Source organism: Heterodontus francisci, chromosome 16, assembly GCF_036365525.1.
Source record: "Heterodontus francisci isolate sHetFra1 chromosome 16, sHetFra1.hap1, whole genome shotgun sequence".
NCBI lineage: Eukaryota > Metazoa > Chordata > Chondrichthyes > Heterodontiformes > Heterodontidae > Heterodontus > Heterodontus francisci.
This window is the reverse complement of record NC_090386.1, coordinates 17,752,570-17,778,268: the sequence shown is the minus strand read 5'-3', so window position 1 is coordinate 17,778,268 and position 25,699 is coordinate 17,752,570. Positions and strand designations below refer to the sequence as shown.

At 47.0% G+C, this 25,699-nt stretch overlaps 1 protein-coding gene across 1 annotated transcript in view; it reads left to right on the top strand.

Moving 5' to 3' along the window:
• The window catches only part of LOC137377995 (uncharacterized), a 94,246-nt gene that overhangs the window by 39,030 nt on the left and 29,517 nt on the right, over positions 1 to 25,699 (top strand). The window contains exon 5 of the mRNA XM_068048020.1: positions 12,920 to 13,029. Coding sequence (XP_067904121.1) covers positions 12,920 to 13,029 — 110 coding nt within the window. The remainder of the gene's footprint in view (positions 1 to 12,919; positions 13,030 to 25,699) is intronic.

Here is a 25,699-nt window from a genome sequence, read left to right as displayed (position 1 = left end):
AAGAGGGAGAGAGGCAGAGAGAGAGTGGGAAGAGGGAGAGAGGCAGAGAGAGAGTGGGAAGAGGGAGAGAGGCAGAGAGAGAGTGGGAAGAGGGAGAGAGGCAGAGAGAGAGTGGGAAGAGGGAGAGAGGCAGAGAGAGAGTGGGAAGAGGGAGAGAGGCAGAGAGAGAGTGGGAAGAGGGAGAGAGGCAGAGAGAGAGTGGGAAGAGGGAGAGGCAGAGAGAGAGTGGGAAGAGGGAGAGAGGCAGAGAGAGAGTGGGAAGAGGGAGAGAGGCAGAGAGAGAGTGGGAAGAGGGAGAGAGGCAGAGAGAGAGTGGGAAGAGGGAGAGAGGCAGAGAGAGAGTGGGAAGAGGGAGAGAGGCAGAGAGAGAGTGGGAAGAGGGAGAGAGGCAGAGAGAGAGTGGGAAGAGGGAGAGAGGCAGAGAGAGAGTGGGAAGAGGGAGAGAGGCAGAGAGAGAGTGGGAAGAGGGAGAGAGGCAGAGAGAGAGTGGGAAGAGGGAGAGAGGCAGAGAGAGAGTGGGAAGAGGGAGAGAGGCAGAGAGAGAGTGGGAAGAGGGAGAGAGGCAGAGAGAGAGTGGGAAGAGGGAGCGAAGCAGAGAGAGTGGGAAGAGGGAGCGAGGCAGAGGGAGAGTGGGAAGGGGGAGAGGCAGAGGGAGAGTGGGAAGGGGGAGAGGCAGAGGGAGAGTGGGAAGGGGGAGAGGCAGAGGGAGAGTGGGCAGGGGGAGAGGCAGAGAGAATGTGGGATGGCGGGAGAGACAAAAGGGGGTAGAAAGAGAGAGAGAGCGAGAGAGTGGGGCAGAGGGAGAGAGGGAGAGTGGGGCAGAGGGAGAGAGGGAGAGTGGGGCAGAGGGAGAGAGGGAGAGTGGGGCAGAGGGAGAGAGGGAGAGTGGGGCAGAGGGAGAGAGGGAGAGTGGGGCAGAGGGAGAGTGGGGCAGAGGGAGAGTGGGGCAGAGGGAGAGTGGGGCAGAGGGAGAGTGGGGCAGAGGGAGAGTGGGGCAGAGGGAGAGTGGGGCAGAGGGAGAGTGGGGCAGAGGGAGAGTGGGGCAGAGGGAGAGTGGGGCAGAGGGAGAGAGGGAGAGCGGGGCAGAGAGAGAGTGAGGGAGAGAGCGGGGCAGAGAGAGAGTGAGGGAGAGAGCGGGGCAGAGAGAGAGTGAGGGAGAGAGCGGGGCAGAGAGAGAGTGAGGGAGAGAGCGGGGCAGAGAGAGAGTGAGGGAGAGAGCGGGGCAGAGAGAGAGTGAGGGAGAGAGCGGGGCAGAGAGAGAGTGAGGGAGAGAGCGGGGCAGAGAGAGAGTGAGGGAGAGAGCGGGGCAGAGAGAGAGTGAGGGAGAGAGCGGGGCAGTGAGGGAGAGAGCGGGGCAGAGAGAGAGTGAGGGAGAGAGCGGGGCAGAGAGAGAGTGAGGGAGAGAGGGGCAGAGAGAGAGTGAGGGAGAGTGGGGCAGAGAGAGTGAGAGAGAGTGGGAGTGGGGAGAGTGAGAGAGAGAGAGGGAGTGTGAGGGGCAGAGAGAAAAAGAGAGAGAGAGAGCGCGAGGGTGGGGCCGAGAGAGGAGAGAGCGCGAGGGTGGGGCCGAGAGAGGAGAGAGCGCGAGGGTGGGGCCGAGAGAGGAGAGAGCGCGATAGTGGGGCCGAGAGAGGGAGAGCGCGATAGTGGGGCCGAGAGAGAGAGTGGGGCAGAGAGAGAGATTGAGGCAGAGAGAGAGAGTGGGGCAGAAAGGGAGAGAGAGTGGGGCCGAGAGAGAGAGAAAGACTCTGGGACCGAGGGAAGGAGAGAGAGAGTGGGTCAAGGAAAGAGAGAGAGAGTGGGGCAGAGAGAAAGAGAGAGAGAGAGTGGGGCAGAGGGAAAGAAAGCGAGAGAGAGGGGCAGAGAGCGAGAGAGAGGGGGTCAGAGTGAGAGAGAGAGAGGGTGGGTCAGAGTGAGAGAGAGAGAGAGAGAGAGAGAGAGAGTGGGTCAGAGTGAGAGAGAGAGAGAAGGTCAGAGAGAGAGAGAGAGAGTGGGTCAGAGTGAGAGAGAGAGAGAGAGAGAGAGAGTGGGTCAGAGTGTGAGAGAGAGAGAGAGAGAGAGAGAGAGAGTGGGTCAGAGTGAGAGAGAGAGAGGGGGAGGCAGAGAAAGAGAGAGAGAGGTGGAGGCAGAGAGAGAGGGGGCTGCAGAGAAAGAGAGGGAGAGGGGGAGGCAGAGAAGGAGATAGAAAGAGAGGGAGAGGGGGAGGCAGAGAAGGAGAGGGGGAGGTGGAGAAAGAGGGAGGGGGGGAGGCGGAGAAAGAGGGGGAGGCAAAGAAAGAGGGGGAGGGGAGGGGGATGCTGAGAAAGAGAGAGAGAGTGGTGCACAAAGGGTGAGAGAGAGAGTGGAGCAGGGAGGGAGGGGGAGAGAGTGTGGGGCAGGGAGGGAGAGAGAGAGAGTGAGGCAGGGAGGGAGCGAGAGAGAGAGTGGGGCAGAGAGGGAGTGAGGGGCAGAGGGAATGCGGGTGAGAGGTGGAGAGTTGGTGCAGGCAGTGCGAGTGAGAGATGGAGTGACAGTCCAGCCACAGCACTTAAATCACTGTTTCACCTGGAAGGGGACTTGGGGACATTGTACAGTGAGGAGAGAGGAAGTAAAAGGGCAGTTATTGCATCTGCTGTGCTTGCATGGAAAGGTGCCATGTCAAGGGGAGGGAAGTGGCTGTTGGGGTTGATTGAGGAGTGGGTCAGGATATCCGAGATGCAGCGGTCCCTTTGGGATTCTGAAAAGAGGAGGGGAGGGAAGGATGTCCTTGGTGGTGGCAGAAATGGTGGAGAATGATCCTTTGCAATTGATGGGATTGAAGGCCGATAAATGCTCACGACCTGATAGTCTGAACAAAGAACAGTACAGCACAGGAACAGGCCATTTGGCCCTCTAAGCCTGCGCCGATCTTGATGCCTGCCTAAACTAAAACCTTCTGCACTTCCGAGGACCATATCCCTCTATTCCCATCCTATTCATGTATTTGTCAAGATGCCTCTTAAACGTCGCTATCGTACCTGCTTCCACCACCTCCCCCGGCAACAAGTTCCAGGCACTCACCACCCTCTGTGTAAAAAACTTGCCTCGCACATCCCCTCTAAACTTTGACCCTCTCACCTTAAACCTATGTCCCCTAGTGACTGACTCTTCCACCCTGGGAAAAAGCTTCTGACTATCCACTCTGTCCATGCCTCTCATAACTTTGTAAACCTCTATCATGTCACCCCTCCACCTCCGTCGTTCCAATGAAAGCAATCCAAGTTTATCCAACCTTTCCTCATAGCTAATGCCCTCCAGACAGGCAACGTCCTGGTAAACCTCCTCTGTACCCTCTCCAAAGCCTCCACGTCCTTCTGGTATTGTGGCGACCAGAATTGCACGCAATATGCTAAGTGTGGCCTATCTAAAGTTCTGCACAGCTGCAGCATGACTTGCCAATTTTTATACTCTATGCCCCGACCGATGAAGGCAAGCATGCTGTATGCCTTCTTGACTACCTTATCCACGTTCAGTGACCTGTGGACCTGTACGCCCAGATCTCTCTGCCTGTCAGTATGCCTGAGGGTTCTGCCATTTACTGTATACTTCCCACTTGCATTAGATCTTCCAAAATGCATTACCTCACATTTGTCCGGATTAAACTCCATCTGCCATTTCTCCGCCCAAGTCTCCAACCGATCTATATCTTGCTGTATCCTCTGACAATCCTCATCACTATCCGCAACTCCACCAACCTTTGTGTCGTCCGCAAACTTATTAATCAGACCAGCTACATTTTCCTCCAAATCATTTATATATACGACAAAGAGCAAAGGTCCCAGCACTGATCCCTGCGGAACACCACTAGTCACAGCCCTCCATTCAGAAAAGCACCCTTCCACTGCTACCCTCTGTCTTCTATGACCGAGCCAGTTCTGTATCCATTTTGCCAGCTCACCTCTGATCCCGTGTAACTTCACCTTTTGTACCAGTCTGCCATGAGGGACCTTGTCAAAGGCTTTACTGAAGTCCATGTTGACAACATCCACTGCTCTTCCTTCATCAATCATCTTTGTCACTTCCTCAAAAAACTCAATCAAATTAGTCTGCATCCAGAGTACTTAAGGAAGTGGCCCTAGAAATAGTGGATGCATTGGTGGTCATCTTCCAAGATTCTATAGACTCTGGAACAGTTCCTACAGGTTGGAGGGTAGATAATGTAACCCCACGATTTAAAAAGAGAGGTAGAGAGAAAGGGAATTATAGACCAGTCAGCTTGACGTCGGTAGTGGGGAAAATTCTAGAGTCCATGATCAAAGATTTTATAGCAGAGCGCTTAGAGAACAGTGGTAGAATCGGACAGAGTCAGCATGGATTTACGAAAGGGAAATCATGCTTGACAAATCTACTAGAATTCTTTGAGGATGGAACTAGTAGAGTTGATGAGGGGGAGCCAGTGGATGTGGTTTATTTGGACTTTCAGAAGGCTTTCGACAAAGTCCCACATAAGAGATTAGCGTGTCAAATTAAAGCGCATGGGATTGGGTGTAGTGTATTGCGATGGATAGAAAATTGTTTGGCAGACAGGAAACAAAGAATAGGCATAGATGGGTCTTTTTCTGAATGGCAGGCAGTGACTAGTGGGGTACCGCAGGGATCGGTGCTAGGACCCCAGCTATTCACAATATGTATTAATGATTTAGATGAGGGAACTAAATGTAATATCTCCAAATTTGCAGATGACACAAAACTGGGTGTGAGGGTGAGTTGTGAGGAGGATGCAGAGAGGCTTCAGGGTGATTTGGACAAGTTGAGTGAGTGGGCAAATGCATGGCAGATGCAGTATAATGTGGATAAATGTGAGTTTATCCAATTTGGTAGCAAAAACAGGAAGGCAGATTACTATCTGGCTATAAACTGAGAGAGGGGAATATGCAACGAGACCTGGGTGTTCTTGTACACCAGTCGTTGAAGGTAAGCATGCAGGTGCAACAGGCGGTAAAAAAGGGCAAATGGTATGTTGGCCTTTATAACTAGAGGATTCGAGTACAGGAGCAGGGATGTCTTGCTGCAATTATACAGGGCCTTGGTGAGGCCACACTTGGAATATTGTGTGCAGTTTTGGTCTCCATTATCTGCGGAAGGATGTTCTTGCTATAGATGGAGTGCAGCAAAGATTTGCCAGACTGATTCCTGGGATGGCGGGACTGATACATGAGGTGAGATTGAGTCGGTTAGGATTATGTTTGCTGGAGTTCAGAAGAGTGAGGGGGATCTCATAGAGACCTATAAAATTCTAACAGGACTTGACAGGGTAGATGCAGGATGTTCCCGATGGTGGGAGAGCCCAGAACCAGGGGTCATAGTCTAAGGATACGGGGTAAACCTTTCAGGTCTGAAATGAGGAGAAATTTCTTCACCCAGAGAGTGGTGAGCCTGTGGAATTCGTTACCACAGAAAACAGTTGAGGCCAAAACATTGTATGTTTTCAAGAAGGAGTTAGATATAGCTCTTGGGGCGAAAGGGATCAAAGGATATGGGGAGAAAGTGGGAACAGGCTACTGAGTTAGATGATCAGCCATGATCATAATGAATGGCGGAGCAGGCTCGAAGGGCCGAATGGCCTACTCCTGCTCCTATTTTCTATGTTTCTATGAATTCAGAAGATATTGGGGTGGAAGGTAAGGACAGGGGGTTCTGGGAGGTAGGGTATGGGATTAGAGCAAAATTGCGGGATTTTAAAAAAATTCTTTGGTGGTTTTTCAGTGTCACTGGCAAAGAACAAAGAACAGTATAGCTCATGAAGAGGCCATTCGGCCCTCCAAGCCTGTGCCGATCTTGATGCCTGTCCAAACTAAAACCTTCTGCACTTCCGGGGACTGTATCCCTCTATTCCCATCCTATTCATGTATTTGTCAAGATGCCTCTTAAACGTCGCTATCGTACCTGCTTCCACCACCTCCCCCGGCAGCAAGTTCCAGGCACTCACCACCCTCTGTGTAAAGAACTTGCCTCGCACATCCCCTCGAAACTTTGCCCCTCGCACCATAAACCAATGTTCCCTAGTAACTGACTCTTCCACCCTGGGAAAAAGTTTCTGACTATCCATTCTGTCCATGCCGCTCATAACTTTGTAAACCTCTATCATGTCGCCCCTCCACTTCCACCGTTCCAGTGAAAACAATCCGAGTTTATCCAAACTCTCCTCATAGCTAATGCCCTCCAGACCAGGCAACATCCTGGTAAACCTCCTCTGTACCTTCTCCAAAGCCTCCACGTCCTTCTGGTAGTGTGGCGACCATAATTGTACGCAATATTCCAAGTGTGGCCTAACTAAGGTTCTGTACAGCTGCAGCATGACTTGCCAGTTTTTATACTCTATGTCCCGACCGATGAAGGCAAGCATGCTGTATGCCTTCTTGACCACCTTAGCCACCTGCGTTGCCACTTTCAGTGACCTGTGGACCTGTACGCCCAGATCTCTCTGCCTGTCAATACTCCTAAGGGTTCTGCCATTTACTGTCCACTTCCCACCTGCATTAGATCTTCCAAAATGCATTACCTCACATTTGTCCGGATTAAACTCCATCTGCCATTTCTCCGCCCAAGTCTCCAAGTGATCTGTATCCTGCTGTATCCTCTGATAATCCTCATCTCTATCCGCAACTCCACCAACCTTTGTGTCGTCCGCAAACGTACTAATCAGGCCAGCTACATTTTCCTCCAAATCATTTATATATACTACAAAGAGCAAAGGTCCCAGCACTGATCCATGCGGAACACCACTAGTCACAGCCCTCCATTCAGAAAAGCACCCATCCACTGTTACCCTCTGTCTTCTATGACTGAGTGAGTTCTGTATCCATCTTGCCAGCTCACCTCTGATCCCGTGTGACTTCACCTTTTGTACCAGTCTGCCATGAGGGATCTTGTCAAAGGCTTTACTGCAGTCCATATAGATGACATCCACTGCCCTTCCTTCATCCCACAAGGCCGATATTTGTTGCCCATCTGTAATTGCTCTTGAGAAGGTGGTGGTGAGCTACCTTCTTGAACTGCTGTGGGTCATCTGGTGCAGGTACACCCAGAATGCTGTTCGGAAGGGAGTTCCAGGTTCCAGCGACGGTGAAGGAACGACGGTATAGTTCTAAGTCAGGATCTTGTGCAGCTTGGAGGGGAACCTGCAGGTGGTGGTGTCCCATGCATCTGCTGCCCTTGTCCTTCTAGATGGTAGAGGTTGCGTGTTTGGAAGGTTCGGTCAAAGAAGGCTTGGCGAGTTGTTGCAGTGCATCTTGTAGATGGTACACACTGCTGCCAGTATGCATCGGTGGTGAAGGGAGTGAATGTTGAAGTTGGTGGATGGGGTGTCAGTGAAGCGGGCTGCTTTGCCGTGGATGGTGTCAATGTTCATGAGTGTTATTGGACCTGCACTCATCCAGACAAGTGGAGAGTATTCCATCATACTCCTGATTGTGCCTTATGGACAGGCTTTGGGAGTGAGGAGGTGAGATACCCGCCACAGAATTCTCAGCCTCTGACCTGCTCTTGTTGGCACAGTGTTTAGATGGCTGGTCCAGCTAAATCTGTGGTCAGTGGTCACCCCCAGAATGGTGATGGTAATGTTGTTGAATATTAAGGAGAGATGGTTAGATTTTCCCTTGTTGGAGATGGTCATTGCCTGGCACTTGTGTGGCACGAATGTTCCTTGCAACTTAGCAGCCCAAGCCTGAATGTTATCCAGGTCTTACTGCATAGGGACACGGGCTGCTTCAGTATCTGAGGAGTTTCAAATGGTACTGAACAGTCGTCAGCGAACATCCCCACTTCTGACATTTTGAAGGATGGAAAATCATTGATGAAGCAGCTGAAGATGGTTGGGCCTAGGACACTATCCTGAGGAACTCCTGCAACGATGTCCTGGGACTGAGATGATTGGCCTCCAGCAACCACAACCATCTTCCTTTCTGCTCGGTGTGACTTCAACTAGCGGAGAGTTTTCCCCTTGATTCCCATTGACTCCAGTTTTGCTGGGGCTCCTTGATGCCATACTCAGTCAAATGCTGCCTTGATGTCAAGGACAGTCACTCTCACCTCACCTCTTGAGTTCAGCTCTTTTGTCCATGTTTGAACCAAGGCTGTAATGAGGTTAGGAGCTGAGTGGCCCTGGTGGAACATATGAATTAGGATCATGGCTGATCTGATTGTAACCTCAATTCCATATTCCCTACTACCCCGATAACCTTTGACCCCATTATTTATCAAGAATCTATCTACCTCTGCCTTAAAAATATTCAGACTCTGTTTCCACTGCTTTTTGAAGAAGAGAGTTCCAAAGACGCACAACTCTCGGAGAGAAAAACATTTCTCCTCATCTCTGTTTTAAATGGGCGAACCCTTATTTTTAAACAGTGACCCCTAGTTCGAGAATCTCCCACAAGAGGAAACATCCTTTCCACGTCCATTCTGTCAAGACCCCTCAGGTCATCTCTTCTAAACTCCAGCGGATACAAGCCTAGCCTGCCAACCTTTCCTCATAAGACAATCCACCCGTTCCAGATAGTCATCTAGTAAACCTTTTCTGAACTGCTTCCAACGCATTTATATCCTTCCTTAAATAAGGAGACCAGTACTGTACACAGTACTCCAGATGTGGTCTCACCAATGCCCTGTGTAACTGAAGCATAACCTCCATACTTCTGTATTCAGTTCCCCTCGCGATGAACGATAACATTCTATTAGCTTTCCTAATTACTTGCTGAACCTACATGTTAACCTGTTGCGGTTAATGCACAAGGAAACCCATATCCCTCTGCAACTCAGAGCTCTCACCATTTAGATAATATGCTTTTTTATTCTTCCTGCCAAAATGGACAATCGCATTTTCCCACATTATACGCCATTTGCCAGATCTTTGCCCACTCACTTAACCTATGTAGCCTCCTTATGTCCTCTTCACAACTTACTTTCCTATCTATCTTTGTGTCATCAGCAAATTTAGCAACTGTATCTTCGATCCCTTCATCCAGGTCATTTATATAAATTGTAAAAAGTTGAGGCTCCAGCACTGATCTCTGTGGCACATCACTCGTTAAATCTTACCAACCAGTAAATGACCCATTTATGCCTACTCTCTGTTTCCTGTTAGCTAGCCAATCTTTTATCCATGCCAATATGTTAACCCCTACACTATGAGCTTTTATTTTCTGCAATATCCTTTGATGTGGCACCTTATCAAATGCCTTCTGGAAATCTAAGGACAATACATCCACTGGTTCCCCATTATCCACAGCACATATTACTTATTCAAAGAACTCCAATAAATTGGTCAAACATGATTTCCCTTTCACTAAACCATGTTGACTCTGCCTGAATACCTTGAATTTTCGGAAGTGTCCTGCTATAACATTTTTACTAATAGCATCTAACATTTTCCCTAAGACAGATGCTCAGCTAACTGGCCTGCAGAACACAAACTGAGTATTGGTGAGCAGGTTATTGATGTCTAAGTGCCACTTGATAGCACTGTCGACGACACCTTCCATCACTTTACTGATGATTGAGAGTAGACTGATGGGGTGGTAATTGGCCGGATTGGATTTTTCCTGCTTTTTGTGGACAACGACATACCTGGGCAATTTTCCACGTTATCGGGTAGATGCCAATGTTGTAGCTGTACTGCAACAGCTTGGCTAGGGGCGCAAATCCTAAGTACTACTCCCGGATGTTGTCAGGAGCAGTAGACTTTGCTGTATCTAGTGCCTTCAGCCGTTTCTTGACCTCACGTGGAGTGAATTGAATTGGCTGAAGGCCGATATCTGTGATGTTGGGGACCAAGATAGATCATCCACTGAGCACTTCTAGCTGCAGATGAGTGCAAATGTTTCAGCCTTGTCTTTTGCGCTGATATACTGGGCTCCCCAATCATTGAGGATGGTGATATTTGTGGAGCCGCCTCCCTCCAGTTAGTTGTTAATTGTCCACCACCATTCACAACCAGGTATGGCAGGACTGCAGAGTTTTGATCTGATCGTTGGTTGTGGGATCGCTTAACTCTATTACATACTGCATCCGTTGTTTAGCATGCAAGCAATCCTGTGCTGTAGCTTCACCAGGTTAGCACCTCATTTTTAGGTATGCCTGGTGCTGCTCCTGACATGCTCTCATGAACTCCTCATTGAACTAGGGTTGATCTCCTGGCTTGATGATAGTGGTAGAGTGGGGGATATGCTGGGCCATGAGGATATAGATTGTGATTCAGTACAATTCTGCTGCTGCTGATGGCCCACAGCGCCTCATGGATGCCCAATTTTGAGTTGCCGAATCTGTTCTGAATCCATCCCATTTACTCAACATGATGAACGGTATCCCCAGTGTGAAAATGAGATTTCGTCTCCACAAGGACTGAGCGGTGGTCATTCCCACCATTACTGTCACGGACAGATGGATCTGTGACAGGTAGATTGGTGAGGACAAGATCAAACAGGTTTTTTCCTCTTTTTTTCCTCACTGCATGCTGCAGGCCCAGTTGGCAGATATGTCCTTTAGAACTTAGCCAGCTTGGTCAATAATGGTGTTACTGGGCCAAACTTGGTAATGGACATTGAAGTCCCCCACCCAGAGTACATTCTGTGCCCTTGCTACCCTCATTGCTTCTTCCAAGTGTTGTTCAACATGGAGGACTGATTCATCGGCTGAGTGGGCGGGGGGCGGTAAGTGGTAATCAGCAGGAGGATTCCATGCCTATGTTTGACCTGATGCCATGAGACTTCATGGGGTTCGGAGGACTCCCAGGGCAACTCCCTCTTGACTGTATACCACTGTGCCGCCACATATGATGGGCCTGTCCTGTAAGGTGTGGTTCGGTGAGTATGACTGTGTTAGGCTGTTGTTTGACTGGACTGTGAGACAGCTCTCCCAATTTTGGTGCAAGCCCCCAGATGTTAATAAGGAGGACTTTTCAGGGTTGACTGGGAAGAGTGTGCTGTTGTCATTTCCAGTGTCTAGTTTGATGCTGGGTGGTCTGTCCGGTTTTATTCCTTTTCGACTTCTCTGTAATGGTTTAGTACAACTGAGTGGCTTGCTAGGCCATTTCAGAGGGCAGAGTCACACGTAAGCCAGACCAGGTATGGACGGCAGACTTCCTTACTTATAGGACATGAGTGAAATGAGACAGAAACGGTCGAGGGCCGTGCAGTTGAGGAAAAAGGAAGACATATTGGAAGTGCTAGGAAGGTTACATCATCCAAGTAGAGTAACTGGTAAAATGGAATGGAGTCTTTACAGGGAGCAGGTGTGAGGAAGTGTAATCATGGTAGCTGTGGGAGTCAGTGGACTTCAAGAAAATATTTGTTGATAACCTATCCCCAGAGAAGTCGAGAAAGGGAAAAGTCAGAGATGGACCATTTGAACATGAGAGAAGGGTGGAAATTAGAAGCAGAATCCTATCAGAGCAGTCCTGTTTATGCATCAAACTCCTCAATCACCCCAAACCCCCTCCCCATCCCACCTTTCTGTGCAAGCGCAGAAAATACCGCACCTGCTGTTTTACCTCCTTTCTCCTCATCGTCCAAGGCCCCAAACACACTTTCCAGGTGAATCAATGATTTACTTGTACATCTTCCGATGTAGTATACTGTATCTGTTGCTCACAATGCAATCTCCTGTACATTGGGGAGACCAAATCTAGATTGAGTGACTGCTTTGTGGCACATTTCTGTTCATTCTGCAGGTGCAATCCCAAGATTCCTGTCGCCTGTCATTTTACTTCTCCACCTTGCTCTCATACTGACCTCTCTGTCAGTCTCCTGCAGTATTCCAGTGAAACTCAAGTAACAGCACCTCATCTTTTGATAAAGCACTTTACAGCCTTCTAGACTCAACATTGAGTTCAATTATTTCAGACTGTAATCTCTGCCCCATTTTATTTCCTTTTTCTTTGCAGCTTTCGGTTTTACTCTCATTTTTTTCTTGTTTGTGCTTTCGAATGGCAGCTGTTCATTGGTCTGTCATTCACATCTCCTCTAGACACATCTGTTTCTTTACTTGTCCCATGACCACTCCCTTTGGCCTTGCACTGCCAACCCTTTTGTCATTTAATCTCTCCTGCCTTCCACTCTATCACAGACCTTTTTTTTCTTTTTCCATCCTCCACGCGCACCTCTCCCCCCCCACCACCACCTTTCACTTGCTTAAAACATTTTTCATTTCTAACTTTTTCCAATTCTGATGAAAGGTCATCGACCTGACATGTTAACTCTGTTTCTCTCTCCACAGATGCTACCTGGCTTGCTGAGTGTTTCCAGCACTTTCTGTTTTTATTTCAGATTTTCAGCATCTGCAGTATTTTGCTTTTGTATCATTGCGGTGCATCTGTGCTGTTCCGCCTCCAAGGCTAATGTATCCTGAGATGCGATGCTCTGAACTGGACACAACTTTGTACGTGTCCACTAGCTTTTAGTGATTTCTGTTCTTGGACCCCTAAATCTCTCTGCTCGTCTACAGTTCCTACCTTGTCACCATTTGGAAAATACTCTGATCTGTCTTAGTCTACAAACATCTCCACATTGAACTCCATCTGCCACAGCTTTGCACATTCACTTAGTCTATCAATGTCTGTTTACAACTTTCTGATCCCATTTTCAGTCCTTACTGTGCCACTTAACTTGTCGTCAGCCAAGTCGGCTATTTTGCTCTCTATTCCTTCATCTAAGCCGTTGATAAATGTGCTGAAAAGCCAAGGACCCAGTATGTTAGCTATGTGTCCAAAGAGAGCTGCCTTGCTCTGAAGTTCAGATATGAGTACGGATTTTTTTTTTGTCATCCGCAGTTTCACGCCAGTTGGAAATTGACATCATCATTGATTTCCACGCAGTTAATTTATGAATCTAGTTTCCAGAATTCTGATTGCTTTTGGGTGTTTTGTTAGTGATGTCGGAAATCTCATGATTCCTGTCCTGTTTTGCAGATTACCAGGAATGCGTGGAGCCCAGTCAGGAAGGGCAGCTTTCTGCTTCAACCTAACAGTTCTACTCAAAAGAAGGAGATCAGTGACCATTCGACTGATGTTCGCCGGAGGTAACTGACTTTGTACAAACCCCTCTGTAATCCTTCACAAAGCATGTTTGATTCACAGGGGTGTGTGACACAGAGAAATGAGTGAAACCTGTCTGTTGGGCTTCTCATTGCCTGCATTACAGCTGGCCTTTTAGCTTGCTCATGTTTTACATTTTATTTTTGCACTGTTGCTATTGCATAAAGCGGGAATGTTCATGTGAACACAATTTGCTTTCTATACTGGCTGGCTGTGAAACATGATGGCTGATGGATTTCAGTGTGTCCCTCACCCTTTGTCACTTCCTGTGTTTCTCACATTCTGTTCCTTTCTCTGTGCCTCACACATTGTCCCTTTAGAATCGTGGATTAATGCAGCACAGAAGGAGGCCATTTGGCCTGTCATGCCTGTGCCAGCTCTTTGAAATGCTAGCCAATTAGTCCCAATCCCCTGCTCTTTCCCCATAGCCCTGCAAACTTTCTTCCCTTCAAATATTTATCCAGTTCCCTTTTGACTGTTTCAGGCAGCGCTTTCCAGATCAAAACAAGTCTGCTGTGCAAGTTTCCTCATATCGCCTCTGGTTCTTTTGCTAATCCCCTTAAATCTGTATCCTCTAGTTACCTGCCATTATGCCACTGGAAATGGATTGTTTATTTTCTTTCTCAAAACCGCTCCTGATTTTGAACAGCTCTATCAAATTTCCTCTTGGCCTTCTCTGTGCTAAGAACAGTCCCAGCTTTTTGAGTTTCTCCACATAACTGGAGTCCCATATCCCTGGTACAATTCGAGTAAATCTCGTGTACCTTCTCTGAGGTCTTGACATCCTTCCTAAAGAATTGGGCACCATACTCCAGTTGACTCTTAACCAGTGTTGTGAAGGTTTAGCATAATTTATTTACTTTTGTGCTCTTCTTCTTCTTTCTTCTTTTGGGCCTCCTTATCTCGAGAGACAATGGATACGCGCCTGGAGGTGGTCAGTGGTTTGTGAAGCAGCGCCTGGAGTGGCTATAAAGGCCAATTCTGGAGTGACAGGCTCTTCCACAGGTGCTGCAGAGAAATTTGTTTGTTGGGGCTGTTGCACAGTTGGCTCTCCCCTTGCGCCTCTGTCTTTTTTCCTGCCAACTACTAAGTCTCTTCGACTCGCCACAATTTAGCCCTGTCTTTATGGCTGCCCGCCAGCTCTCTATTCCTCAATTAATAAAGCCAAGAATTGCATATTTTGAACAGACTTCTGAACTTGTCCTGCCACCTTCTAGAATTTGTGTACATACGCTCCCAGGTCCCTCTGTTCCTGCATCCCCTTTAAAATTGTACCATTTAGTTGGAGTCATAGATTAGAAAGCTCATATTACCTCCCCTCATTCTCCCAAACAAAATGCATCACTGTACAAAATGCAATTGACACAAAGATAGGTAGGAAAGTAACTTGTGAAGAGGACATAAGGAGGCTACAAAGGGATATAGATAGGTTAAGTGAGTGGGCAAAGACCTGGCAAATGAGATGAGCAACCATAAAACGATAGAATTCTTCATCAAGGTGGAGAGTGACGTAGTTGATTCTGAGACTAGGGTCCTGAATCTTAATAAAGGAAACTACGAAGATATGAGGCGCAAGTTGGCTCTGATGGATTGGGAAACGTTACTTAAAGGGATGACAGTGGATAGACAATGGCAAACATTCAAAGAGCACATGGATGAACTGCAGCAATTGTTTATTCCTGTCTGGCGCAAAAGTAAAACGGGAAAGGTAGCCAACCCATGGCTTACAAGGGAATTAGAGATAGCATTAGATCCAATGAAGAGGCATATAAATTTGCCAGAAAAAACAACAGACCTGAGGATTGGGAGCAGTTTAGAATTCAGCAAAGGAGGACCAAGGAATTGATTAAGAAGGGGAAAATAGAGTACGAGAGTAAGCTTGCGGGGAACATAAAAACTTACTGTAAAAGTTTCTATAGGTATGTGAAGAGAAAAAGATTAGTGAAGACAAATGTAGGTCCTTTACAGTCAGAAACAGTTTAATTTATTATGGGGAACAAAGAAATAGCTGACCAACTAAATACATACTTTGGTTCTGTCTTCACAAAGGAGGACACAAATATCATACCAGAAATGTTGGGGAACACAGGGTTTAGTGAGAGAGAAGAACTGAAGGAAATCAGTATTAGTAGAGAAATGGTATTGGGGAAATTGATGGGATTGAAGGCCGATAAATCCCCAGGGCCTGATAATCTACATCCCAGAATACTTAAGGAAGTGGCCCTAGAAATAGTGGATGCATTGGTGGTCATCTTCCAAGATTCTGTAGACAGATTGGAGGGTAGCTAATGTAACCCCACTATTTAAAAAGGGAGGTAGAGAGAAAACAGGGAATTATAGACCAATCAGCCTGATGTCAGTAGTGGGGAAAATTCGAGAGTCCATTATCAAAGATTTTATAGCAGAGCACTTGGAGAACAGTGGTAGAATCGGACAGAGTCAGCATGGATTTACGAAAGGGAAATCATGCTTGACAAATCTACTAGAATTCTTCGAGGATGGAACTAGTAGAGTTGATGAGGGGGAGCCAGTGGATGTGGTTTATTTGGACTTTCAGAAGGCTTTCGACAAAGTCCCACATAAGAGATTAACGTGTAAAATTAAAGCGCATGGGATTGGGGGTAGTGTATTGCAATGGGTAGAAAATTGGTTGGCAGACAGGAAACAAAGAGTAGGGATAAATGAGTCTTTTTCTGAATGGTAGGCAGTGACTAGTGGGGTACCGCAGGGATCGGTGCTAGGACCTCAGCTATTCACAATATATATTAATGATTTAGATGAGGGAACTAAATGTAATATGTCCAGATTTGCAGATGACACAAAACTGGGTGTGAGGGTGCGTTGTAAGGAGGATGCAGAGAGGCTTCAGGGTGATTTGGACAAGTTGAGTGAGTGGGCAAATGCATGGCAGATGCAGTATAATGTGGATAAATGTGAGGTTATCCACTTTGGTAGCAAATACAGGAAAGCAGATTATTATCTGAACAGCTATAAATTGAGAGAGGGGAATATGCAGCAAGACCTGGGTGTTCTCATACACCAGTCGCTGAAGGTAAGCATGCAGTTGCAACAGGCGGTAAAAAAGGCAAATAGTATGTTGGCCTTCACAGCGAGAGGATTCGAGTACAGGAGCAAGGGTGTCTTGCTGCAATCATACAGGGCCTTGGTGAGGCCACACCTGGAATATTGTGTGCAGTTTTGGTCTCCTTATCTGAGGAAGGATGTTCTTGCTGTAGAGGGAGTGCAGCGAAGCTTTACCAGACTGATTCCTGGGATGGCGAGACTGAGGAGAGATTGAGTCGGTTAGGATTATATTCGCTGGAGTTCAGAAGAGTGAGGGGGATCTCATAGAAACCTATAAAATTCTCACAGGACTTGACAGGGTAGATGCAGGAAGGATGTTCCAGATGGTGGGGGAGTCCAGAACCAGGGGTCACAGTCTAAGAATACGGGGTAAACCTTTCAGGTCTGAGATGAGGAGAAATTTCTTCACCCAGAGAGTGGTGAGCCTGTGGAATTCACTACCACAGAAAGCAGTTGAGGCCAAAACATTGTATGTTTTCAAGAAGGAGTTAGATATAGCTCTTGGGGCGAAAGGGATCAGAGGATATGGGGGGAAAGTGGGAACAGGTTACTGAGTTGGATGATCAGCCATGATCATAGTGAATGGCGGAGCAGGTTCGAGGAGCCGAATGGCCAACTCCTGCTCCTATTTTCTATGTGTCTCTGTAAATGGAGTATAATGTGGGAAAGTGTGAAATTATCCACTTTGGCAGGAAGAATAAAAAAGAAGCATATTATCTAAATGATGAGAGATTGCAGAGCTCTGAAATGCAGAGGGATCTGGGTGTCCTCGTGTATGAATCGCAAAAGGTTAGTATGCAGGTACAGCACGTAATTAGGAAAGCTAATAGAATGTTACCATTTATCGTAAGAAGAATTGAATACAAAATTAGGGAGGTTAGGCTTCAGCTATACAGGGCATTGGTGAGACCAAATATGGAGTACTGTGTACAGTACTGGTCTCCTTATTTAAGGAAGGATGTAAATGCGTTGGAGGCAGTACAGAGAAAGTTTACTAGACTAATACCTGGAATGGGTGGGCTGTATTATGAGGAAAGATTGGACAGGCTAGGCTAGTATCCGCTGGAATTTAGAAGAGTAAGAGGCGACTTGATTGAAACATATAAGGTTCTGAGGGGTCTTGACAGAGTGGATGTTGAAAGGATGTTTCCCCTTGTGGGAGAATCTAGAACTAGGGGTCACTGTTTAAAAATAAGGGATTGCCCATTTAAGACAGAGATGAGGAGAAACTTTTTCTCTCAGAGGGTTGTGAGTCTTTGGAATTCTCTTCCTCAAACGGCGGTAGAAGCAGAGTCTTTGAATATTTTTAAGGCAGAGGTAGATAGATTCTTGATAAGCAAGTGGGTGAAAGGTTATCAGGGGTAGGTGGAAATGTATATGTGATATGGGCTCTCCTATCTCTGTATATGGGAGGTGGGCTCTCCTGTCTCTGTATATGTGATATGGGCTCTTCTGTCTCTGTATATGTGATATGGGCTCTCCTGTCTCTGTATATGGGAGGTGGGCTCTTCTGTCTCTGTATATGTGATATGGGCTCTCCTATCTCTGTATATGGGAGGTGGGCTCTCCTGTCTCTGTATATGTGATATGGGCTCTTCTGTCTCTGTATATGTGATATGGGCTCTCCTGTCTCTGTATATGGGAGGTGGGCTCTTCTGTCTCTGTATATGTGATATGGGCTCTCCTGTCTCTGTATATGTGATATGGGCTCTCCTGTCTCTGTATATGTGATATGGGCTCTCCTGTCTCTGTATATGGGAGGTGGGCTCTCCTGTCTCTGTCTATGGGAGGTGGGCTCTCCTGTCTCTGTATATGTGATGTGGGCTCTCCTGTCTCTGTATACGTGATATGGGCTCTCCTGTCTCTGTCTATGGGAGGTGGGCTCTCCTGTCTCTGTATATGGGAGGTGAGCTCTCCTGTCTCTGTATATGGGAGGTGGGCTCTCCTGTCTCTGTATATGGGAGGTGAGCTCTCCTGTCTCTGTATATGGGAGGTGAGCTCTCCTGTCTCTGTATATGGGAGGTGGGCTCTCCTGTCTCTGTATATGGGAGATGGGCTCTCCTGTCTCTGTATATGGGAGGTGAGCTCTCCTGTCTCTGTATATGGGAGGTGGGCTCTCCTGTCTCTGTATATGGGAGGTGAGCTCTCCTGTCTCTGTATATGGGAGGTGGGCTCTCCTGTCTCTGTATATGGGAGGTGAGCTCTCCTGTCTCTATGTGGGAGGTGGGCTCTCCTGTCTCTGTATATGGGAGATGGGCTCTCCTGTCTCTGTATATGGGAGGTGAGCTCTCCTGTCTCTGTATATGGGAGGTGAGCTCTCCTGTCTCTGTATATGGGAGGTGGGCTCTCCTGTCTCTGTATATGGGAGGTGAGCTCTCCTGTCTCTGTATATGGGAGATGGGCTCTCCTGTCTCTGTATATGGGAGATGGGCTCTCCTGTCTCTGTATGTGGGAGGTGGGCTCTCCTGTCTCTGTATATGGGAGGTGAGCTCTCCTGTCTCTGTATATGGGAGGTGGGCTCTCCTGTCTCCGTATATGGGAGGTGGGCTCTCCTGTCTCCGTATATGGGAGGTGGGCTCACCTGTCTCCGTATATGGGAGGTGGGCTCACCTGTCTCCGTATATGGGAGGTGGGCTCTCCTGTCTCTGTATATGGGAGGTGGGCTCTCCTGTCTCTGTATATGGGAGGTGAGCTCTCCTGTCTCTGTATATGGGAGGTGAGCTCTCCTGTCTCTGTATATGGGAGGTGGGCTCTCCTGTCTCTGTATATGGGAGGTGGGCTCTCCTGTCTCTGTATATGGGAGGTGGGCTCACCTGTCTCTGTATATGGGAGGTGGGCTCTCCTGTCTCTGTATATGGGAGATGGGCTCTCCTGTCTCTGTATATGGGAGGTGGGCTCTCCTGTCTCTGTATATGGGAGATGGGCTCTCCTGTCTCTGTATATGGGAGGTGGGCTCTCCTGTCTCTGTATATGGGAGGTGGGCTCTCCTGTCTCTGTATATGGGAGGTGGGCTCTCCTGTCTCTGTATATAGGAGATGGGCTCTCCCATCTCCATGGGATTGTTTTAGAAACCAGCAAAGGGCCACCAAAAAGTTGATAAAAAGGGAAAAAATAGAATGAGAGTAAACTAGCCCGCGATATAAAAACAGATTGTAAGAGATTTGATTAGTACATTAAAAGGAAAGGAGTAGCTAAAGTAGATATTGGTCCCTTAGAGGCAGACACAGGAGAAATCATCTTGGGGAATGAGGAAATGGCAGAGGCATTGACCAAATATTTTGTGTCTGTCTTCACAGTAGAAGACACAAGTTCCATACCAGAAATAGGCAGTAACCAAGGGGCTGAAAAGAGTGAGGAAATTAAGGAAATTAATATCAGCTGAGAAAAAGTATCGGAGAAATTTGAGGGGCTAAAATCTGACAAGTCCCTGGACCAGATGGCCTCCACCCTAGGGTTCTAAAAGAGATAGCTGCAGAGATAGTGGATGAGCTGGCTATAATCCAGAATTCCTTAGATTCAGGAATGGTCCAGTCAGATTGGAAGTTGGCAAATGTTACACTGCTTTTCAAGAAAGGAGGTAGAGAGAAAACAAGGAACTACAGGCCAGTTAGCCTAACATCAGTCATTGGGAAGATGCTGGAAACTAAGATTGAAGAAGGCTTAACAATGCACTTGGAAAAGCACAGTATGATTAGGACAAGTCAGCATGGTTTTACTAAAGGGAAATCCTGTTTGACAAATTTTAGAATTTTTTGTAGATGTAACTAGTGGGCTAGATAAAGGGGAACCAGTAGATGTAGTATATCTGGATTTCCAAAAGGCATTCGACAAGGTGCTACACAAAAGGTGAATAGGCAAGATAAGGGCACCATATTGTTGGGGGTAATATATTAGCGTGGACAGAGGATTGGTTAACAGACAGGAAGCAGAGAGTGGGCATAAATGGGGCATTTTCAAGTTGGCAAGAAGTGAATAGTGGGCTGTCACAAGGATTAGTGCTGGGGCCTCAGCTATTTACACTCTGGTAATGACTTGGATGAAGAGACAGAGAGTAATGTATCTAAGTTTGCTGATGATACAAAGCTCGGTGGAAAGGGAAGCTGCGGGGAGGATGTAGAGAGGGTGCAAAGAGATATAGACAGGTTAAGTGAGTGGGCAACAAGATGGCAAATGGAGTATAATGTAGGGAAGTGTGAAGTCGTTCACTTTGGTCGTAAAAATAGAAAAGCAGAATATTTTTTAAAAGGTGTGAAACTGGTAAGTGTTGATGTTCAGAGAAACTTGGGGGTACTCATACATGGGACGTACAAAGATAACATGAAGGTACAGCAGGCTATTAGGAAAGTTTTAGTTTAGGGATACAGTACTGAAACAGGCCCTTCGGCCCACCGAATCTGTGCCGACCATCAACCGCCCATTCATACTAATCCTACACTAATTCCATATTCCTACCACATCCGCACCTGTCCCTATATTTCCCTACCACCTACCTATATTAGGGGCAATTTATAATGGCCAATTTACTTACCAACCTGCAAGTCTTTTGGCTTGTGGGAGGAAACCGGAGCACCCGGAGAAAACCCACGCAGACACAGGTAGAACTTGCAAACTCCACACAGGCAGTACCCAGAATTGAACCCGGGTCGCTGGAGCTGTGAGGCAGCGGTGCTAACCACTGCGCCACTGTGCCGCCCCAAGCAAATGGCATGTGGCTTTTATTGCAAGGGGATTAGGGTACAGGAATAAGGAAGTCTTATTAAAATTGTACAGGACTTCGGTGAGACTGCAGCTGGAATACTGTGTGCAGTTTTGGTCTTCACATTTAAGAAAGGATGCACTTGCACTGGAGGCGGTACATCAGAGATTTACTAAATTAATCACTGGGATGAGGGGGTTGTCCTGTGATGAGAGACTGAGTAAATTGGGCCAATATTCTCTGGAGTTTAGAAGAATGAGAGGCGATCTAATAGAGACATAAGATTCCGAAAGGACTTGATAGGGTAGAAGCTGAGACTGTTTTCACTATTTGGGGAATCTAGAACGCGAGGACACAGTCTCTGGATAACGGGCTGATCATTCAGCACTGAGATGAGGAGAAATTACTTCACTCAAAGGGTTGTGAATCTTTGGAATTCTATGCCCCAGAGGGTTGTGGATGCTCCATCATTTAGGGCTGGGATAGATAGATTTTTGGTCTCACAGGGAATCCAGGAATATGGAGAGTGGGCAGGAAAGTGGAATTGAAGCCCAGAATCAGCCATGATCGTATTGAATGGTGGAGCAGGCTCGATGGGCCATATGGTCTACTCCTGCTCCTATTTCTTGTACATGGGAGACGGATGTGCTCGTCTCTCTTTATGGGAGTCGGCCTCGCTCATCTCTGTTTATGGGAGATGGCCTGGCTCATACATATGAATTAGGAGCAGAAGTAGGGCAATCGACCCCTCGAGCCTGCTCCGCCATTCAATAAGATCATGGCTGATCTGTTTCTGTCTTGAATTCCACACTCCTATCTACCCCCGATAGTCTTTGATTCCCTTGCCTAACAAGAATCTATCTACCTGCGCCTTAAAAATATTCAATGACCCCGCCTCCACCACCTTCTGAGGCAGAGAATTCCAAAGTCGCACAACCCTCTGAGAGAAAAAATTTCTCCTCATCTCTGCCCTAAAAGGGTGACCCCTAATTTTAAAACAGTGCCCCCTAGTTCTGGACTCACCCACAAGAGGAAACATCCTCTCCACATCCACCCTTGTCAAGACTGTTCAGTGTCTTATATACTTCAATCAAGTCTCCCCTCACTTCTAAACTCCAGTGAAAACAAGCCCAGTCTGTTCAACCTTTCCTCATAAGACAACCCACTCATTCCAGGTATCAATCTAGTAAACCTCCTCTGAACCGCCTCCAACGCATTTACATCATTCCTTAAATAAAGAGACCAAAACTGCACACAGTATTCGAGATATGGTCTCACCAATGCCCTGTCTAACTGAAGCGTAACATCCTTACTTTTATTTTCAATTCCTCTCGTAATAAAGAATAGCATTCCATTTGCCTTCTTTGTTACTTGCTGCACCATAGTGCATATCTGCGTGCACTAGAACAACTTGATCCCTCTGCACCTCAGAATTCTGCAGTCATTCTCTGTTTAAGTAATACTCTGCTTTTTTATTCTTCCTACCAAAGTGAACAACTTCACATTTTCCCACATTATATTCCATCTGCCAGATTTTTGCCCACTCACACAACCTATCTATATCGGTCTGTAACCTCCTTATGTCCTCTTCACAACATACTTTCCTACCTTTGTGTCATCTGCAAATTTAGCTACCAAGCCATTGCTCCAGTCATCTAAGTCATTGATATAAATTGTAAAAGGTTGAGGTCCCAGCACAGACTCGTGCGGGACTTCACTCGTTGCATCCTGCCAATCAGAAAATGACCCATTTATGCATACTGTTAGCGGGAATGAATCTCGAAGAATCACTCGACACTCAGGTCTGCTCCAATGTCAAACAGTTTATTGAGTTACGCCAGCGGGGAGCAGGTCAATGGGCTGTCCAGATGCCTCTCCACCAAACAAAGGAAAATCCACAACAGATATACAGTTACTCAGCCCATCCCGGCTGGACATAATCCAATCATAACGGTTATTGATTACATATATTACATTCATTACCAATAAAATTATTAATTATGCATCATGTGGTTGTGGGGATAGCTCATGGTACACCCCTGACCATCTCAGCTTGTTTACCAAACCCCCCTTATCAACTATCCTTGAGTCTTCACAATGAATCCTTCTATCTCTATCAGGCCTGCATTCCTAGTTGCTTTGTGTAGTCCACAATTAGACAGAGCAGCTGTCTTATGCACTGATATGGGGGGCCCTCCTTGGTCAGGCTAATTGCCTGTGCTAAGCAGTACCATGCTCAAGGCTGCAAGCTAACTAACTTGTCCCACAATGCCTTGGGTAAATACCCCATTTTGTAACAATATGTGGCTACACTTTCATCTTATATATATATATATATATATATATATATATATATTTAGCTGCATCGGCCACAATTCTTTTCCCTCTATAATCCCCCCTTTTGGTAAATGACTAACCTAGTCCTGTTAACTGACATACCTACTTTATTATCCCCGTTTTAACCCTGTCCGGTATTCCCTGCCTCTACGTGCTGGCCAGTCACGTGATTTCAGGAATCCCGGTCACTTAAATCAAATCAATATGACCCAAATTATCGTGTCCCTTTGAGGTTAACCTCCTGTGTTGTTCCTTTACCAAAGCCTTTGCTTTCTTTCGCTTAGTATATTGTCCGCATGATCGACGAGCCAATATTCCCCCGGTGGGAGCCAGTATCAATTGCACTCCCACCAACATGTGTGATATTATCCTGATCCAAGGGTGAATATTGACGTTCATCCCCCAATACCAAACTCTTCCCCGCCAGCTTGTACTTTGAAGTTCCTGTTCGGTATTTTCCTTGAGAACCTTTAACTTTCTTTTTAACTGATGGTAAAGCTTCACTGAGTGACCTACTTTGTCCTGTAATCCGCTCAATTTCTCAGCTATGTGTGGGATTGGGGCATGCTCTGACTCTTTATAATGCTGGAGGTGATCGTGGAACTGATCAGTTGCATTAATGGTTTCCAGCCCCCGCTGTTGGATATAAACTATCCAGGCCAGTCCTATAGTGACTGGTTGTTGAGGGGTAAAACAGAAGTCTGGGTATGGTATGGGACAGGGTCAACTTCCATAGCAGTATGATGTTTCGATGGTGGAAACGCAGTACTTTCCATTTCCCTGGTACCCCGACCTTGCAAAATCTCTGTCAGATAATATCGGAGGGAGGTATCGCCCTGTCGATCCAATCTGGTACCTCCCCCCTTTGGAGCTCATCGAGGTTGTGTCTCATTTGTTCCACCATCCACAGCCCATAAGTGTGGCACAGTCTTGGCATGGGCCTCCAGCACCGCTATTCCATCTAATTGTATTTCCATTGTTCTCTGCCCCAGACCTGTTTGATTGGGCCCCCTCAGCTTGAATTATGAGCTCCCTTATAACCCTCCAGAGTCGTTCCACATTCTCGTTAACCGCTTGTGTATGTAAAGAATTGATTAAAGAAGTCCCAGTATTGATCCCTGTTACTTCATCATGCGGCACAGTGGTGCAGTGGTTAGCACCGCAGCCTCACAGCTCCAGCGACCCGGGTTCAATTCTGGGTACTGCCTGTGTGGAGTTTGCAAGTTCTCCCTGTGTCTGCGTGTGTTTCCTCCGGGTGCTCCGGTTTCCTCCCACATGCCAAAAGACTTGCAGGTTGATAGGTAAATTGGCCATTAGCAATTGCCCCTAGTGTAGGTAGATGGTAGGGAAATATAGGGACAGGTGGGGATGTGGGAGGAATATGGAATTAGTGTAGGATTAGTATAAAATGGGTGGTTGATGGTTGGCACAGACTTGGTGGGCCGAAGGGCCTGTTTCAGTGCTGTATCTCTAAACTAATCTAAACTAATATTTTTTTCCTCTTGTATCTATGAAATGTGTTACGCCCCCTTATCCTTGTGGGCCCTGTGGCGTCAGCTGCTTATCGCACTATTACAGTGGCTAACATACTATACATAGTCTTAGCCTGTTCTGAACAATACTCTGGCATCCGGGTACCTGAGACATTGATCAACACAGGCACAATTTCATGTTTTACATTATCATACAACGCTTACCCTGGGCTCGATGTACCCACACACATCCATGTTCCTTTCAACTTTCCTTATCATCTGTTGCCCAATGGGAGGGGCACAAACAATTCCAAAGACACAGCTCTCAGTTACCCCTTCCCCTTTCTGTCTGGTCACGCAGTTAGCACGGTCATCTGTGGAGCACCGTACACATACTGCATCTTTGCCCGGATTCACTGTAAGCCATGCATTCAAGTAGGTTTACTCACCGTTATACACTTCCCATCCAACATGTTGTGCAATGCCCCATAGTTCATATAGTCCATATTAATACTCCTTTCATTAATCCGTTGTGCATTCATTACCGGGTCTTTGTTCTTCCTCTCCGGATATTAGCATCAGGCCCCACAGCCACTGCAGTCCGGTTCTTTCCCATTTGCCACTAGTGTTTATATCTGTAATTTAAACACACTGCCATACTTGTCCATGTTATGAGTATCCCCTGATGAGGGATACATGTCTACCTGTGGGGACCGAACATGTCCTGGGGAATCCAGGAGTTAATTTATATTCTTATCATCTCTACTCTTTCGAAATTATCTATATGGTCCCGTCGTGCCCGGGCTTCGTTCCCCACAATCCTTGCCCAGTTAGTAACCCATCTAATAATAATCCAAATGCCTATCAATACTGCCATTATTCCCAGCCCCCCAAGTAGTCCATTCTCAAGTGTATTCTTCCATTCCTGGTATCTCTTTGCGTACCAGGTGGTGTTTATTTCGGAGTCTATCATTTGCTGTTGTCTTTATATACCTTCAGTTGGGACCAATGTTTCCATCGGCCCTTCCCTTTACCATTACTTTGTCTGCCACAACAGGCACCTTT